The 16,821-nt window shown below is 36.4% G+C and overlaps 1 protein-coding gene and 1 long non-coding RNA gene across 2 annotated transcripts; both read right to left on the bottom strand.

The window, feature by feature from the left end:
• Nucleotides 1-356: 356 nt before the first annotated feature.
• LOC113037914 (adhesion G protein-coupled receptor F5-like) lies at nucleotides 357-11,157 on the bottom strand. The gene is given in 13 exon segments (XM_026195234.1): nucleotides 357-649; nucleotides 820-874; nucleotides 976-1,038; nucleotides 1,167-1,208; nucleotides 1,373-1,458; nucleotides 1,461-2,736; nucleotides 2,881-3,051; nucleotides 3,145-3,320; nucleotides 3,476-3,616; nucleotides 3,754-3,954; nucleotides 10,463-10,654; nucleotides 10,854-10,999; nucleotides 11,102-11,157. Coding segments are annotated over 13 exon segments (2,691 nt in total). The 3' UTR covers nucleotides 357-563.
• A 317-nt stretch (nucleotides 11,158-11,474) lies between these two features.
• Nucleotides 11,475-16,390, bottom strand: LOC113120839 (uncharacterized). The gene is made up of 3 exons (XR_003294657.1): nucleotides 16,282-16,390; nucleotides 15,250-15,298; nucleotides 11,475-11,574 (listed from the first exon to the last, which is right to left on the bottom strand). It is a non-coding gene; the product is annotated as an uncharacterized LOC113120839 (long non-coding RNA).
• Between the last annotated feature and the right edge of the window lie 431 nt (nucleotides 16,391-16,821).

Below are 16,821 nucleotides of genomic sequence, written 5' to 3'. Positions count from 1 at the left end.
TAGTTGGGCCATGCATGCTCACAGACATGTGAAAATAGTCAAAATAATTTTGAAGAAAACAACTGAAAGAATTAGCTGATATACAGTTTGGGGCTAGAAGCTACACATGGAAGTAGTGATCGGTGCAGGAATATGACTCATGTGCTTGCTTGTTCAGAGGAGTCATTTCCATCGTTATGATTCTTTTGATATTTTTTTATGTAAAGTTCATATTCTATAAAATAAAGTCTATGTTCGGAGAGTTTGTGTGATAAATATGAAATTGAATATTGAATGGGAGGGGGGGGCTGTCAAATTCAGACCTTATAATCTTCTTTCATGAAACATAACAGCAAAGGTGATTGGGTTTTCCTGAAAGCTGAGGTTCACGAGCTTTAAAAAGATACCATATATGTCTAGTTTTGTGCTCCACAGCTTATAGATTTTTTTTAACATAATAATGATGATAAAATATTGGACCCACGCATGGGTCAAACTGAGGCCGCATTTATGAAGTGGTTAGAAAATTATTTTGGCAAAGCTAACATCATTTAACATTTATTAAAGAAGACTTAAGTAGCTGATCAAGCATTCATAAAAGAATCTGAGGAATAGGAGTAGTTTGAAGATGCAGTTGTGAAAATGCTGGCTGAAGATAAGTTGCCCTCACCTGCAAATGGTTATTTGTATATTACTTAAAATATATAAACACACATTTAATATTATTACCAGTTTAATAGTATTAATGATGCTATCCATTATTATTAATAATGTATATTTCTTATATACAGTATAATTGTACTTGTATATAATTTACCAGTTTATGATTTATCTACTTACTAATTCTCCTTAGAAAGAAATCCTGTCCACTTGAAGATGATGGTGCATTGGTATTCTGTAATTTAGAGATTTAAGATATCAGCTGTAAACTATGTACAGTACATCTATCTCAAGGAAGATCTCAAGGATAATATGCATTGTTTTGCTGTAAATTACCCTGGTTCTGTAAGAGCTGAAAAGGTTCCTAAGTGACAGTCTTCCTGCCAGAGCCAAACGGATCTACAACCATGTATGACAATATGGGTTAAAGCACTGAAGAAGTACTAAATGAATCTAAAACAGTTTCAGTAAAATGATTCTGACAGAATGGTTTGTCAATTTGTCAAGCAACAAAAATCAATTCAAACCTGGCTGTCTAAAACGGTTCCAAACACCAAAATAAAGAATCCCTGAAAAATTAATACAAATATATGAGGAAAATGTTACTAGTAAATAATACTAATGCTGTTGAATTTCATTGGGAATTTTCCATTACAATATGTTGTTTTGAGGCTTTGTAAAGAATAGTTATAGAATTATAAAATATACATGCATTACATATATACACAGATACCTGCAGTGCATTGAGGAGTGCAAACACCACACGATTGCCTAATTCCTGTGACACCATGGTTCCAATTCCAAATCCCCATGTTAGACAAAAATAGGAGTCAAAATGGCCACACATCTGGCAATGACCACAAGGGCGTCTTTCTCATCTGGTTGAGTTGCAGCACCAACTCCTCTCTTCAAAATCTTGTACAGAACCACAATCAAAACCACAAGGTTTATGGCTACAATAGTGAGAGCTGGAACCACAAATGCCAGCAGGGCCTTTGATTCTAACCAGTTCAGCCAGCATGCATTTCTTTTGGAAACATAATTTTGAGGTCCAGCTGTTGATGCAACCGTAATGGCCGCTATGAGCAAAGGTGCACCATAACCAACTATGAAGGCAATGGCCATCATTTTAGCCCTTGACATTTGAGAAAAGACCATGACGGTACGGTAAAAGAGCAACAGCGCTGACATTAACATCCAGAAGAAAAGAGCCAGGTAAAAGAAGTGCATGAAGAAAACCACTGGACTGCAGCGACCCACTGAAGTTGGCTGCTCACTTTCTGCGACTGCGGCTCCAATGATAAAACAGACATTTGCTATCAGCAGAGACACGGCAATGTTGACTATGGAGACATGTCGCATGTAGGATGTGTCGTTTCTTGTCATTGACCTCCACACAATAGTCTCAATAATCAGGCATATAATCAAGCTGGCCATCGAAAAAGCTACCCCAATGTAAGTTATACAGGCTGATGCCATTTGATAAATAGAAAACGGAGACATTAGGATTGAAAAAGAGGTTGTATGGTCGCATTCACATGTAATCTTGCCAGTTTCAATCCCTTTACTTTTATAGGACTTTGATTTACATCCAGTGGAATCCCATGCATCGAGATAAAAGTTCCAAAAGACACACTGAGGATTTCCCAAAGACTTATTAGTAATGTCAAACGCAAAAGATATGTTGTTAATCGTTTTGTTGTCAACTTTTACCACAACCACATCTCCATTGATGCGCACATCTGATTTGCTACTGCCTTTACTTCTAGTATCTCGAGTAGGTAGGATACTGTCAAGAGTTGTGAAGACTATGATGGTTATAGCAGTGGATAAAGGAATCTCTGGTATCTGGATCTCAGTAGTTGAGTTTGGCAGACTCGATATTCCACTATAAAAGTTGCTGTTTGTTACAGTTCTATTCAACTCAATAGATGTTGCATTAATCCTAAAATTGCCATTTGTGAGACGGTTACTTATATCCTCAATAGCTTTCAGAAGTGCTGTGCTGGTGTTATCTGTCTTGTTGTTATTGTTTAATTTATTCCAGGTTTCAATGGCAGATGTCGAAACAATGATATCCACTGTTTTAAGGAAATCCTGGAAATGACACAGAACATAATGTTTAGCAGAAACTATTTTTCATCAGATGGGAAAAGATAATGTACAAATATTGTATCTTGATAAAGTTTTGATAAGCCACAATTTAACTATGCATATAGACATACACTGTATTGAACATACCTCCATCACCGGCTGATTGATGATAATGTTTTGTGAAACACCAGAAACTTTCACAAGTATTCCAACAATGGTTTGGACAGTCACAGCAGACTGTGTTATCACTTGTGTATTATTCTCTGTAGCAGTACTCAGCTGAGCCACAAATACTGGTATGTCCTGCACCACCAAGACCTAAATTACAAAGTAGAGAAGAAATGTGAATATCAGGAATATTTTAAATGGATGGTTGATTATTTATTTTTATAAACAGATGATGGCAATTACCGCAGCATCCTTTTCAAGGCCTTTGATAACTTGAAGTATACAGTTTGTCTCCTGAGGCACCCATCTACCTGAACTACATCTATATTTTATTGTGCCTTCCTTGCCTTTTTCACAGGGTCCTGTCAAAGTATCACCTTCCTGTCCATCCCCAAATGTTGCATCTTTACAGCTGAACACTAGAGTAAATATTTGATTAAGTTTTAGAAAAATAGAAAAACTGTTCTATTTTAGACAGACGAAAACAACAACAACAACAACAACAACAACAAAAACACATACGTGGCTACATCAAAGGATAAAAAAAAAAAAAAAAAAAAAAAAAAAGATTTACCTGCGTTCACTTTATTAACAATAACACTTTTACTGCTGTAGGTGAAACCTTGAAGCACCGGGTCCTTGAGTCGACATGTAAAGGTTTTACTCCCACAATTTCCAGTTTTGATTGTATGTCTTAATGTGATGCATTTGTCCTCTGATTGCATGAAATAAGTAAATACAAATCATTAAAAACATATTAAAACATGGTGAACTGAACAAAGCAATTCATTGCAAGTGAAAACTCCAGTGAGTAAATTTTGTAAGAATATATTGCCAGTCATTTTGTACAACCTGAAGTCACTACATCATCAGAGGTTATCTGGGTCCACTCCACACTGTACTTCTCTTCACAGCATTTCAGTGAAACAGTCTGGTCAACACACTGAAACTTTCTTACATTTTCACCCACTATGATATTGGGAAGTGTTTCAATAACTATATCTTGCCATTGAATGTAAGGTATTGTCCTGTCTATGATACATGCATATCGACCTGCAAGAAAAAAAAAAAAATAAAAAATAAATATATATATATATATATATATATATATATATATATATACACACACAAGTTTATGCATTATTATTTAAGATTATGCAATTATTATTTTCTAAAGTAAATACAAGACAGTGCTTTTATAATAATTTTCCTTAAATATACTAAAGATAAAGCAATGTATGCAATTGTTGTATTTATAGTGCTATAGCATCATACTAACGGCACACAAAAGGGTAATCTTTTAAAGAATGTATATGTATATATATATTAATATATATTTTTTTTAAATCCGACAACAAGTCCTGTACCAAGGACCAGAGCAATGCAATTCAGTAACAGTCCTAGAACTTGTTTTTATCTATTACACAGCTGACAGAGGGTCAGACTTTCTTTTTATTTTATTTAATAAACATGGAGTGGCATTTGCCTTATTGATTAATTTATAATTAATCATTTGGTGTGCTGGGTTTTTAAAGGTAGCAAAACCATTTTCTCAGACATTGTCCCAATCAATCACGGTGTTAAGTTCTCTTTTCCAGAAACCCTCATTTAACCTCTCTCTTAACGTTATGGCACGATTTCCGAAATGTTCGTATGCTAAGTTTATCTTCTGTAAGTCACACTTCCATAAGGTTGGTCTAGACCATTCGTAAGCTCTCTCTTAGTGTTGTTTGAGCTCAAGATGCTAGTCGCGGCCACTGTACAGCAGTCTTTAGAAATCAGCCCAGCGCAGTACAAGTCAAATTATGTTGACAATATTGTGGCTCAAAAATGATTTTATGTTATGGACATTTTAAGACTAATAATAAAATATTTTCGCAGTTGTAGTATCAGAACTAATATGGTGGTAATTAGCCTAGACCATTTCATAATGTCATTAAAGCATTTAAATTGGCAATCATTTTTGATAATTAAAATCTGGCAAACAATTTTGCTCTAAATGCCTAAGATCTAAATGGGTAAGCATGGTGGTGTCCAGTAAGTGACCAACTATGGCAGCGATCCAACGTGTCCTTCTATTGAATCAAAGACGGCCTCGACAAAACTTAAGCCCTTTTGACATTTTGCCTGAGGTGGCTATATAAAAAAAAATGCTGGCATCCCCAGAGTCTTGGGCCTGGTGGATGGCACACTCATCCCTATCGCCAATCCATCAGTGATTGATCAGGTGTACATATCGGGAAAGGCAGTGCTTTAAGTGTACGCTCATTTGGACATCTGTTTTAATAGAAGTTTTAATCTTTTACCTGCACTGCCGATTTTCAGAGCGCCCTTCACAATGCAAGCTTCCTAATTCATCCCACCGAGAGCAGTAACTACATTACCCATTCACCCTTAAGTTATACAAGTGAATAATTTGGCACCACTGTAATAATATAAACTCCATATTCATCTGGAAGAAGGAGGCAGGAACCGGCGCACAATCAAAAATGAAACTTTAATAATCACAAAACAAACAAAACAGCGCATCAGCCCCTCACGGACGACTGATGCGCTCAAATAAAAAGCCAAACATAAAATAAGGCCCAGGCCTGGTCCTCTCTCGTCCTTCACTGTCGTCGCTCCAGTTTTATATCCTTCCATCTCCTCTGTGGGACTCGAGACCGGTAGTGGGTCGCAGGTGTCGTTCATTTCCCAATCACTCCACCGGCCTCACTCGTTCCCACATCTCTCGGCCCCGCCCCACTCGCCACACGATTCCTGAGCAATCGATGCCAACTAATTCAGCACCTTCACTTGGGACAGCGCCTTTGTAACGTCGAACGTAAGAGGCAGCATGTTAAGAATGTCCCCAACCGAAGAATTTAAAAATCTTTTTTCATGTCAGGTCCATACAAAAAATAGGGTTGTCCATGTTTCAGAGTGTGTTGTGGGTGTATGAGTGTGAGATTTCCCAGCCAATTTTTTTTTCCCAGTCCGCCCCTCATGGAAATTAATGGCGCAGACATGCGGTTTAATTTACTACACATATAGGCCTACTGAAGCTCACAGTGTTTTCAGCCTCTGCCGCCTCAATATGTGAGTACCTGATCACAAACATAATCTCTAGAACTGCTCTGAGTCACTTCATGACCATTTAACTTATTTATATCATCATATCATGTACAAAGAGACAGGGGCGTAGCCATCTTTTCAGAAGTGAGGGGGGCAGAAATTACATATATATAATTTCTGTAATCTATAGCCTACCACTCAAGAGTTTTATAACAGTACGATTTTTTTATGTTTTTAAAAGAAGTCTCTTCTGCTCAACAAGCCTGCATTTATTTTATCCAGAATACAGCAAAAGCAGTAATATTGTGAAATATTTTTACTATTTAAAATAACTGTTTTCTATTTGAATATATTTTAAAATGTAATTTATTCCTGTAATCCAAGCTGTATTTTCAGTATCATTACTCCAGTCTTCAGTTTCCCATCCTTCAGAAATCATTCTGATAATGCTGATTTACTGATTATCAATATTTAAAACATATGAGTACATTATTTTTTTTGTATTCTTTGATGAATAGAAGGATCCAAAGATCACCACTTATTTGAAATAAAAAGCTTTTGCAACATTATACACTATATCATTCAAAAGCTTAGAGTCCGTATAATTAAAATTTTTTGGAAAAACAATTCATGGAAATTAGTACTTTTATTTAGCAAGGATTCTTTAAATTGATAAATGATAAAGACGTCATTTTACAAAGGATTTCTATTTCATATAAATACTGTTCTTCTGAATTTTCTATTCATCAAAGAAACTTCTAAAAGAAAAAAATCAACATTATCAAGTTTTTTTTTTTTTTTTTGAGCAGCAAATCTGAAAATAAGAATTATTTCTGAAGGATCGTGTGAGTGGGGTAATGTTGCAAAAAATTCAGCTTTGAAATCTCAATAAATTACATTTTGAAATATATTCAAATAGAAATCAGTTATTTTAAATAGGCTTGTAAAAATATTTCAATTAGAAAAACCAATGGAATGTATAATCGATATAAAAAACTGGATGACAAGTAATTTCTTACTGCTAAATTCTAAAAAAACAGAGGTGTTAATTATAGGACCTAAAAACTCTGCATGTATTAACCTAGAACACTGTCTAAGAGTTGATGGCTGCTCTGTCAATTCTTTGTCATCAGTTTGGAATTTAGGTGCTATCTGATCGCAATCTTTCATTAGAAATCCATGTTTCTAGCATTTGTAAAAATGCATTTTTCCATCTCAAAAATATATCTAAATTACGGCCTATGCTCTCAATGTCAAATGCAGAAATGTTAATCCATGGATTTATGACCTCGAGGTTAGATTATTGTAATGCTTTATTGGGTGGTTGTTCTGCACACTTACAAACTACAGCTAGTCAAAAATGCAGCAGCAAGAGTTCTTACTAGAACCAGGAAGTATGACCATATTAGCCCGGTCCTGTCAACACTGCACTGGCTCCCTATCAAACATTGTATCGATTTTAAAATATTGCTTATTACTTATAAAGCCCTGAATGGTTTAGCACCTCAGTATTGGAATTAGCTCCTTTTACATTATAATCCTCTACATCCACTATGTTCTCAAAACTCAACAGGCAATTTGGTAAAACCTAGAATATCACAATCAACTGCGGGCGGCAGATCCTTTTCCTATTTGGCACCTAAGCTCTGGAATAACCTACCTAACATTGTTCGGGAGGCAGACACACTCTTGCAGTTTAAATCTAGATTAAAGACCCATCTCACAGACCCATCTCACTTCCCATTACACCTGATATACTTGCTACATCATTAGAAGAGTGGCATCTACGCTAATATTAGTCTGTTTCTCTCTTATTCCGAGGTCACCGTAGCCACCAGATCTAGTCTGTATCCAGAACAGAGGGTCACTGCAGTCACCCGGATTCAGTACGTAACCAGACCAGATGGTGGATCGGCACCTAGAAAGGACCTCTACAGCCCTGAAAGACAGCAGAGACCAGGACAACTAGAGCCCCAGATACAGATCCCCTGTAAAGGCCTTGTCTCAGATGACCACACGCAACAAAAGACGCAATGTATTTAGTTTAAAGCGTTATATAAATAAAGGTGACTTGACTTTTGAAAATGATTGTTTGAAAATGATTGTTTGAAAATGATTGTTTGAAAATGATTAACAGTTGCAAATAAACATTCATTAGAAATTTAGAAAAGTAATTAGTTACATTACTTTATTAAAGTAATTAAAAAAGTTAAACTACTATTACATTTTAAGTAGGGTAACTTGTAATCTGTAACCTATTACATTTCTAAAGTAACCTTCCCAACACTGGTCAAATGGGGGTACAGTCATTGTAAGAATCTGAAGCTCTCATAATCTTTTCTGCTGCTTGCAATATTTGATAGGATGGCATATAATTGAACCAAACTTTTGCAGAACTCTCTTAGATATTCCAGTAAAGGATAAATCCTGTTGACGCAATGGGCATATACTATTCGTTTCTGAAGCTTGCTATGGGACAGGGGGGTCAACGTCTAGCCAGGTCCTAAGTGTCTCATCTGGTATGCTAAATAATAGGACCAAAAATCTGGCAGGGATGAGCCACCATGAGATTTCAGCCTCAGCATAGATTTAAGGCGAATTCTAGGCTCTTTATTATTCTACAAGATTTTTGATACTGCTGTATAATTAAACTTTTAGCTGACATAGTGGGTAAGGTTTGAATTTCTGATTTAGCAGCTAAATTAGGGGGCACGAGTATGGATTTTTTCCAATTAATCTTATAACCAGACAGTTTACCAAATTTTTGAAATAATTTTAAGCATTCCTTTTCCTGACTTTGTGATGTCTGATTTATACAACAAAATGTCATCAGCCTAGAGTTACATTTTTTGGGATGCATACATAAAACTTATTGGAACTACTGCAGGACATTGTCTTATCGCTTGAGCCAAAAAAGCAAGGGTGACAGAGGACAACCTTGATGCATTCCCCTTCCAAGATTAAAGGATGTAAGAACCAGTGAGCACTCTGGCATTCAGAATAAATATTTTTGAGTGCTTGTAGAAAAAAGAGCCATACCCAAAATGCTCTAGGACAGACCACAAAAATCTCCACTCGATTCTGTCCAATTTCTTTGTGCCCAGAGTCTGTGGATAGAAGGCTAATAGGCCAGTAACTAGAACATTAAAATGAGTCATTCCCTTTCTACAGCAGCAAAGTCATTAAAGCTGTGGATTGGTCCCTGTGTAAAGCCCCATTTTCTAATGCAAAGTTAAGAGAATTAAGAATCATGGGAGCTTCTTTATCCCATAATAGCTTCATTAACACTGGGGGAATCCCATCTAACTCAGGGGGGCTTTATAACTACTCAAGTCTTATAGCCGATATACTAGCCTTAGATTCTACTCAACTTTCAACCTCAAAGCCAATAGCTTAGAAGAGCTTTCTCCATGAAAATATTTGGATTGTCTGGTATGATGTATGCTGAATTCAGCTTTCCGAATCCTGCCAAATCCTGCTGGAAAATGAATTCAGCATCTTTAAAAAGCTGGTCAGCATAAGGAAGCTTTTGTGCTCCAAAATTTCTTGGTAAACGGGTGCAGTGACTTTGTTTTTTAAAAAAACACAATGAAACAACATCAGCAGATGACACTGCACCCCAAATCATCACAGACTGTGGAAACTTAACACTGGACTTTAAGCAGATAGGGCTATGAGCTTCTCCAAAGGCCCTGTCCCAAACTGCACCCTAATCCCTGGCGGTCTTCCTCTGAGTCCACACTTTTGTGAATAAATGTTTGTAACATTAATTGCATTTAACGTTATCTGTCTGTCATGCTTTTCTTATACTGTACAGAAATGTTTAGGTTTAGAGGTAGGAGTGTGATTAGTGACTATAAAATGTTTTAATGCTATCAAGCTTAACCTCCACAGTGTTTTTTTTTTTTATTTTTATTTTTTTATTTGCATGATGAAGAGCTGTTTGCATGTTGTCAAAATTATTTCTTATCAGATGAACATCCTCTTTAACTCCAAGTTTATCTGCTTTAATATTTTGAGAATTCTTCTTTAAACAGTTCCCTGATGAAGCTAAGGTGCATTTTTAACTCGTTGGCAACGATGGCATGAAGTTCCCCTTCTGGAACATAATTAGGGTTTTTAACTCGCATTTTCTTGGTCGAAACCAGTGTCAATTGACGTTTTTCCATCTTCATTTTTAGCTCTGTTAGAATAACTGTCAAAAACTAACTAAATGTTGGTCGTTTTAATGAGAAAAAGAAGATTAAGGATACATTGTCATGAAGCAATCGAACTACACCGCCATTGTTTTCGGTGGGTCACGTGATCTTAAAGCTTATTTCTTATCAAAAAAGATAAAGTAATGATAATGCTAGATAATGTGCATCACATTAATATTAAATATCAGCCAGCTGGATAAACAAAAGTAGAATATTACATAGCTTTACCAAACAGTTTTAATCTTGACATTACATGAACGGTCAACATGTAAGATGTCACTGATAGGACAAAGATATTTGTTGCTCACCTTTGTCATTCTCATTGACGTTGTTCACAGTGAGAGTGGTACTGTCATCTGAAATTACGTATTTAACTTTGTTTTGTGCAGGATCTTGGTCATTCACTGTCCATCTCATTGTACCTGAGTCTAGGCGTTCGCATTTCAGCACCATATTTTGCTCTGGATACCAATTTTTTGCTGTGGACAATATCTTTTGTTCTGAAAGTCAAGTTCACAAACCTTATTGTACCTTTTTTATATTTAGCATGGGTTTGCTGGTCCTTTCAACATTTTTACAAGAAATAAAAACCAGTATTTTGTAAGCAACAGACTGTAATCAATCAATCGATATTAATAATAATTATAATTATAAAATTAAGGTCAAATGTTTTTATGATTAGATACTGACTACCCTTACCACTTTGAGCAAAAGCATTCGGAGCTACAGTGATTCCTTGATCTTTGAGAACGCTGATGAGCTGTGTGTTTGCTTCTGCAAATGCAGGGCTGTTGGGGCTGCTGTCTGTTGATTCAATCTGATAGTCTGCTATAATGCTACCAGGCCTATGGAGCAACACAAAAACCACAACAATGAGTTCACACTGTTTGAACACAAGAGGAAAATTAAAATGGACCTTGAGTAAATGTTTAGATTGTAGACCTTACCTGAAACGAAAGACTTTTACTGAACCTTTTCTGTAGGCAAGCACATTTTTGTACATTTCTTCAATCTGTAGTACCAAATATAAATTGGGAGTTTACTTTACCAAAATGTAATTTTAAAAGACTGTATGGCAAGAACCAAAGAGTAAACAGAAGAAATTTACAAATAAACATTTTACAAAAAAAGAAATATATATATATATATATATATATATATATATATATATATATATATATATATATATATATATAAATTAAATAAAAAATTCAAGGTACAATCGGTTTTAAAAACAGTATTTATCATTTGACCAGTATTTTTTTAAGTTTAGCATAGACAATCAGTACTTTTCATTAACAAAATATGAAACTACTTACTGCTGACTCAATTTTTCTGGCAAGGATTTTGAACTTCTCATTATTTGGGTTGTTGAGACTGGTATCAAAAACGCCATCGATTTTCATTGAGATTAGAAGAACTGTATCCCCCCAACCCCATGAAAGAAAAAACAACCAAACAAAAACCAAGTACAGTTATACATTTGTTTAATTTTTTTTCTTCTTCTGCCATATTTATGCGCAACAATCAGTGCAAGGTAGATACGAAATTATTTGTTTGCATCTTTGTATTTTTGAATTCACTGCCATTATTTTGCTCTGTTTATGTTCATAAATATGTTGGGTGTATGGAAAAGTCATATTACTGTAATGGCTTTATAGGCTAGTGACAAATAGTCAAAAAGTGCTTTAGTTTTTGAGGTACCCCTACCGGAGGTAGAACTAAACCCATATAACAACAATGTTTTTCCTCATCTCTAAGGTCTCCCATATGAAATGGATTCTTGGCTAAAAATATTTTACTGCTAAGATTTTTAAATTTACTGATATTGTTATACACCCCAAAACCAATAAAGGACTAAAATATAGCCTGTCCGTATGGGAGTTAAGGCATATACTGTAAACTAATGCAGATCGATCACACAAGCTCTGAGAGCTTTGAAACTTGAGATGTTTGTACTCAAAGGAAGTTGATTCAACTACTAGAAAAGACTGGATGTGTTTATCTTGATGTATTGAATAAATAGAGACATGTAAACACATACCTAAAATAAGTGGATATGCACAAATTTAATATCTATGCAGAATGTTTTCATTTACTTTGTGCTTGCTTTGCCTGGGATTATCATAGGAACACATATGATGGCTTGTTGGGGTTGTGCTGAATCCAGCAATACCAAATATGTAAATATATGACAAATAGGAGTGTTCTGTCACTCAATGTATGAGGTGTCCAAAATGAAAGTCAGTTAGGATAGCTTCAAGTTAGCATCGATTTATTTACAGTGGTCAGGATGGTATGTGCTGGTTGCAACAGCATGGACTGTATAGTTTTCCAGCAGACTTGGAAATTAGGCGCCAGTGTTTGCATTCACTTGGCCTGAAAGACTGCGAGTTCCCACCTAGAGCTGGAGTGTGCAAACTGCATTTTACACGGAATTGCTTCTCCAATGCAATGGAGGTGGAAATGGGCTTCTCCACACAGCTCACGCTGAAAAGCAACGCAGTGCCTTACTCTGAGACTGGCCCCATTTTCTCTTGCACGGCTGCTTCTCTAGCATCGTCGGATGCCGATCGCAATGCGGGAGTTAAGACCGCAGTTTGTGCCAGTGGCTTGAATTGATATGGCTCAGGCCCTGTGTCCACAGAGACCTCGGCATCCTCCACTTCAGGTGAAGGTGGGGAAGAAAAGTCCTCTACGTCAAGTGAATGCTCTGTTGCGTCACTAGAGTCACTCTCCATTATAGCGACTCTGACAGCAGCTGTCAATTAATCCGTCACTGCGGGTCTCAGGTTCACACCGCACTCGCTCAGCCCCGCCCTAGGTTCATCCCCTCTATCTCCGCTGTGCTCTGCCCACTTTTCAGCATTTTTCAAATATTTCCAGTGGGTGGAGTCAGGCTCTGACCAGGGGTTTAGTTACCCTTTAAAGCCTTAATTCTTGTCAAAAGTCTTGACGCGACCGCAGACTTTGATGAACACTGCTGGCAGCAGCAACTTCTGTGTCCGTATTATTCTTATCAATGAGAGCGTAACCTCGTATCTCCCCGCTCCCAAGTCTTAAATCTCGTATCTCCGATTAAACATGATTTTGGGGAAATGTTGTGTTAATGTTGGTATACAACAGTATACTGTATGATAGCAATATAAGGTATATAATACCGACTTTAACGATACAATGTTTAATACAGAAGATAATGGAAACTGTGGAGCAGAGGCAGAATCCCTTTGATCTTGATATCAAGTTGCAAGTGGTCAATTTGCATCTGAGAAAGTTGCAAAAGAGCTCTCAAGCTTCCTCCAAGATGGTGCGAAGCACAATGCCATCTTTATGGAACAACGTCTGGCAAAATCAAAAATGAACAAAGAGCTTCTGGGAGCCAGAGAAAAGAAACCAGTGTGCAACCTTCAAGGACATGAAAACATCAGTTGGAGTCAGCATATCTAGAAAGGTCCACATGGACTCAGACATGCTCTTTCGAAGATTACTGGATGTCTCCAAACAAAGAGAGGTGTCCATGGAGACTGTGATGTCTCCCAACTCACAGCTGTCCCACCCTCTTTGTTTTTTGATGATGGAAGCATGAAGAAGACAACAAAAGCTGACCTGGCCAAGAAACTCGAGGCTGTTGTTGAAGAGACACAGCAGCTGCCAAATGTTAAAGAAGCATCAGTATATACCATTGATGGCATGGATCTTCTTCAAAGTCTCAATGATTCAGCCTTTCAAACATTTAATGACCTGGGTGAGTGTGTCTGGAAAAAGATCGCAACATTAATGGGAAAGGAAGGTAACAGCTTTGTCGTTATAGTGTTTGATAGATATGACCACCAACACTCAATCAAAGATCTTGAAAGACAAAGAAGAGGCACCAAGATGGGCATCCTTGCACCAACCTGAATGAGCTGAGGTACACACTAGCATCTACCACAGTCAGCAGCTCTGGTTATAAGTGCGTTAATAAAGCACACTGAACAGAAACGTTTTACAGTACATACCGAATGTAGTTTTTGCAGAGAATTTCTTAAAACAACAACAACAACAACAACAACAAAAACACTGTTTTAGACCGCTAAAATCATAAATTAGTACTACACTGCATTACTGTAGATGGGACTGATATCAGAATTTAGGCGTAGATTAAGCGGGGACACGGGGGATGTAAATATGTAAATAATATAAACTAATTTTTATTTTTGGCCTCTCACTTTATCAATGTTTTCATCGATTTATACAAAACGGTGTGATGGATACATGAAAATTAAGGTATTAATTTTCCCAAGGTGAAAATAAATCAGTGCACATGTATTTAACCCAATCTTAACACTCTTGAGCAGCTGTAGGGGATTCTGTAGAGATGAGCGGAGCAACACTCCACACTAAAGACCAGGGCATTTAAGGAGGTCATCCTCCAGGAGTTAAACAGGACAGATGTGACAAATTGTCACAATCTCGTACACTGAGTGCCAAGAAAATACAATTTCGTCCCCTTGGAATTATAAGGTTCTATCTGGATTCCGAGTAGTTTTGAGCTATTGAGCTTCAAAGTTTTTGCATTCGATTCGACTGTGTAGATAGCACCTTATTGTTTTTTTTTTAATCCCATAATGTATACAACATAAAAAAAAGAATATGTTACATAATGAAAAATAAATTGTCACAGAATAACAATATGGGAATAACTCAATTTAGACAAAAATGTCAGAAAAAAATGTCAGATAGAACCTTATAATTCCAAGGGGACGATTTGTTTAATTAAATATGTACTAATTTCTGCAATCCTTTATTTAAACAAAGTTTAAAGTTAAATTACTTGTTTAACAAATATTACTGGCATATATGTCTCTGTTTTTATTAAGAATATGTTTAATACATTTAAATTTTACCATATGAATTATATTAGTGGTCATTAAGAAAATACATCTTTTAATTTTTTATCAGAGGATGTGTACTCATTTTTGCTGTGCACTGTATTGTCCTCCTAAATAAATCAATAAAAAAATATAAATAAATAAAGTATATTAAGTTAATGTGACAGACTATTATTAGGACATTTAGCTGAAAAGTTAGAGGACAAAACTGTGACATTTCTTACCCGTGATTGTTTTTCTTCTTTGATGCAGGTGCACATTTATGTTGCTAAACTGAAATAAATGAAGACAAAAATTCATTCATTTATTTTATTATGTTAGGTGATAATGTGATCAAGGCGACATTGGGCCCTATCTTGCACCCAGCGCAATTGACTTTGTACACCGACGCATGTGTCATTCCTATTTTGCACCTGCGCAAAGCGTGCTTTTCCCTCCACAGAAGCACGTCGCTAAACTAGTGAATGAACTTGCGCTCCCTGGGGGGTTCAGCGCAAAAAAGGAGGCGTGTTCCGGCGCAAACAATCCCTGGTGCTATTTTGCTGTTCCATTAAACAATTGCGCCACTGACCAGAAAAAACCTAGTCTAAAGTCAGTGGCGCGTTGCGCGTTGTTCATTATGCTATTTTAAGGGCGCATGCTTGACCATAATGTATAGCGTGCACAACGCGCATACACTTTGCTCATGTAATCTACACAGATGCAACAGTTATTTTTGCATATCATAAATTGTTACACTAAAAAAAATATTAACACATGAGATGACGGAAATCATTGTGGTGTATTCTGGGTGGGTTTCTCCCATCCCCATACAACACAACTTCTCTGTCTTTCACTGCTCTTACAAGAACATCAGTCTCCTCGGCTGTGAACCGCTCCTGGCGTGCGCCTGGTAAATACGCCACAATAATAGCAATCCATAATGGAACTTGCGCACCTGCTTTTAAAGGGAATGTTGGATGACGCTCTGATTGGTTTATTTCACGTTACGCCCAAACCACACCTATGAATAATGAAGCTACTTCAGACCAACCCATTTTAGATTTGCGCCGGGCGCAAGAGCCATTTATCCCGCCGGGAAAATAGCAACAGCGCCGAGACCCGCCCACAAAGTTACTTGCGCTTCGCGCTTTGACACTTGCGTTTCAGATCGTTAAAATAGGGCCCATTATATTCTATATTAGAACTTAAATAAAAAAAGACAGGTATTTTTTTTTGTTATTATCTTCCTTCAGTATAAATAAACCTTCAACTACCTGTAAATCTACACTTGTTTCTGGGGAATCAAGTGTTTCCACAACACTTTCAGTCAGCAGGACAACCGTGATGATTGCTATGCAGAAACTTAATATTTGTCCTGTATCTAAGAAGATTAGAAATTAAAGATTAAAGGCCTATACATATAAACATACTATAATATAAACAGATATCAGGAAAACCACACATCTATTAGCATTTATTATAGAAATTAAAGGTCTCAGTATAAACAAATTTATTTTATAGGTATAAGTTAGGTATACAAATGCAGAAAATATTTGTCACCGTTTTAGAACCAAAACCTTTTTTAGGGTTTAAGTGGTTTGAGATGAATGAGTAAGTAGAAAAATGTGATTTTATTGTACCTTGACCAGCCATGTTTCTCACTGATTTATGTCAATTAAAATCACTTCAACATATTTCTTCAGAACAAAAGGCAACTATATGGCTCCTCTAGACATTAAATCTGGAAAAACAGTATGTTACAACAATGAAATTCTTTCAAAACAATGATAAAATTGTTGAAAAATTGTAGAATT

The sequence above is a fragment of the Carassius auratus genome, chromosome 20 (assembly GCF_003368295.1).
Source record: "Carassius auratus strain Wakin chromosome 20, ASM336829v1, whole genome shotgun sequence".
Classification (NCBI taxonomy): domain Eukaryota; kingdom Metazoa; phylum Chordata; class Actinopteri; order Cypriniformes; family Cyprinidae; genus Carassius; species Carassius auratus.
The sequence above is the reverse complement of the archived record's forward strand: the minus strand, read 5'-3'. Positions and strand labels throughout refer to the sequence as shown.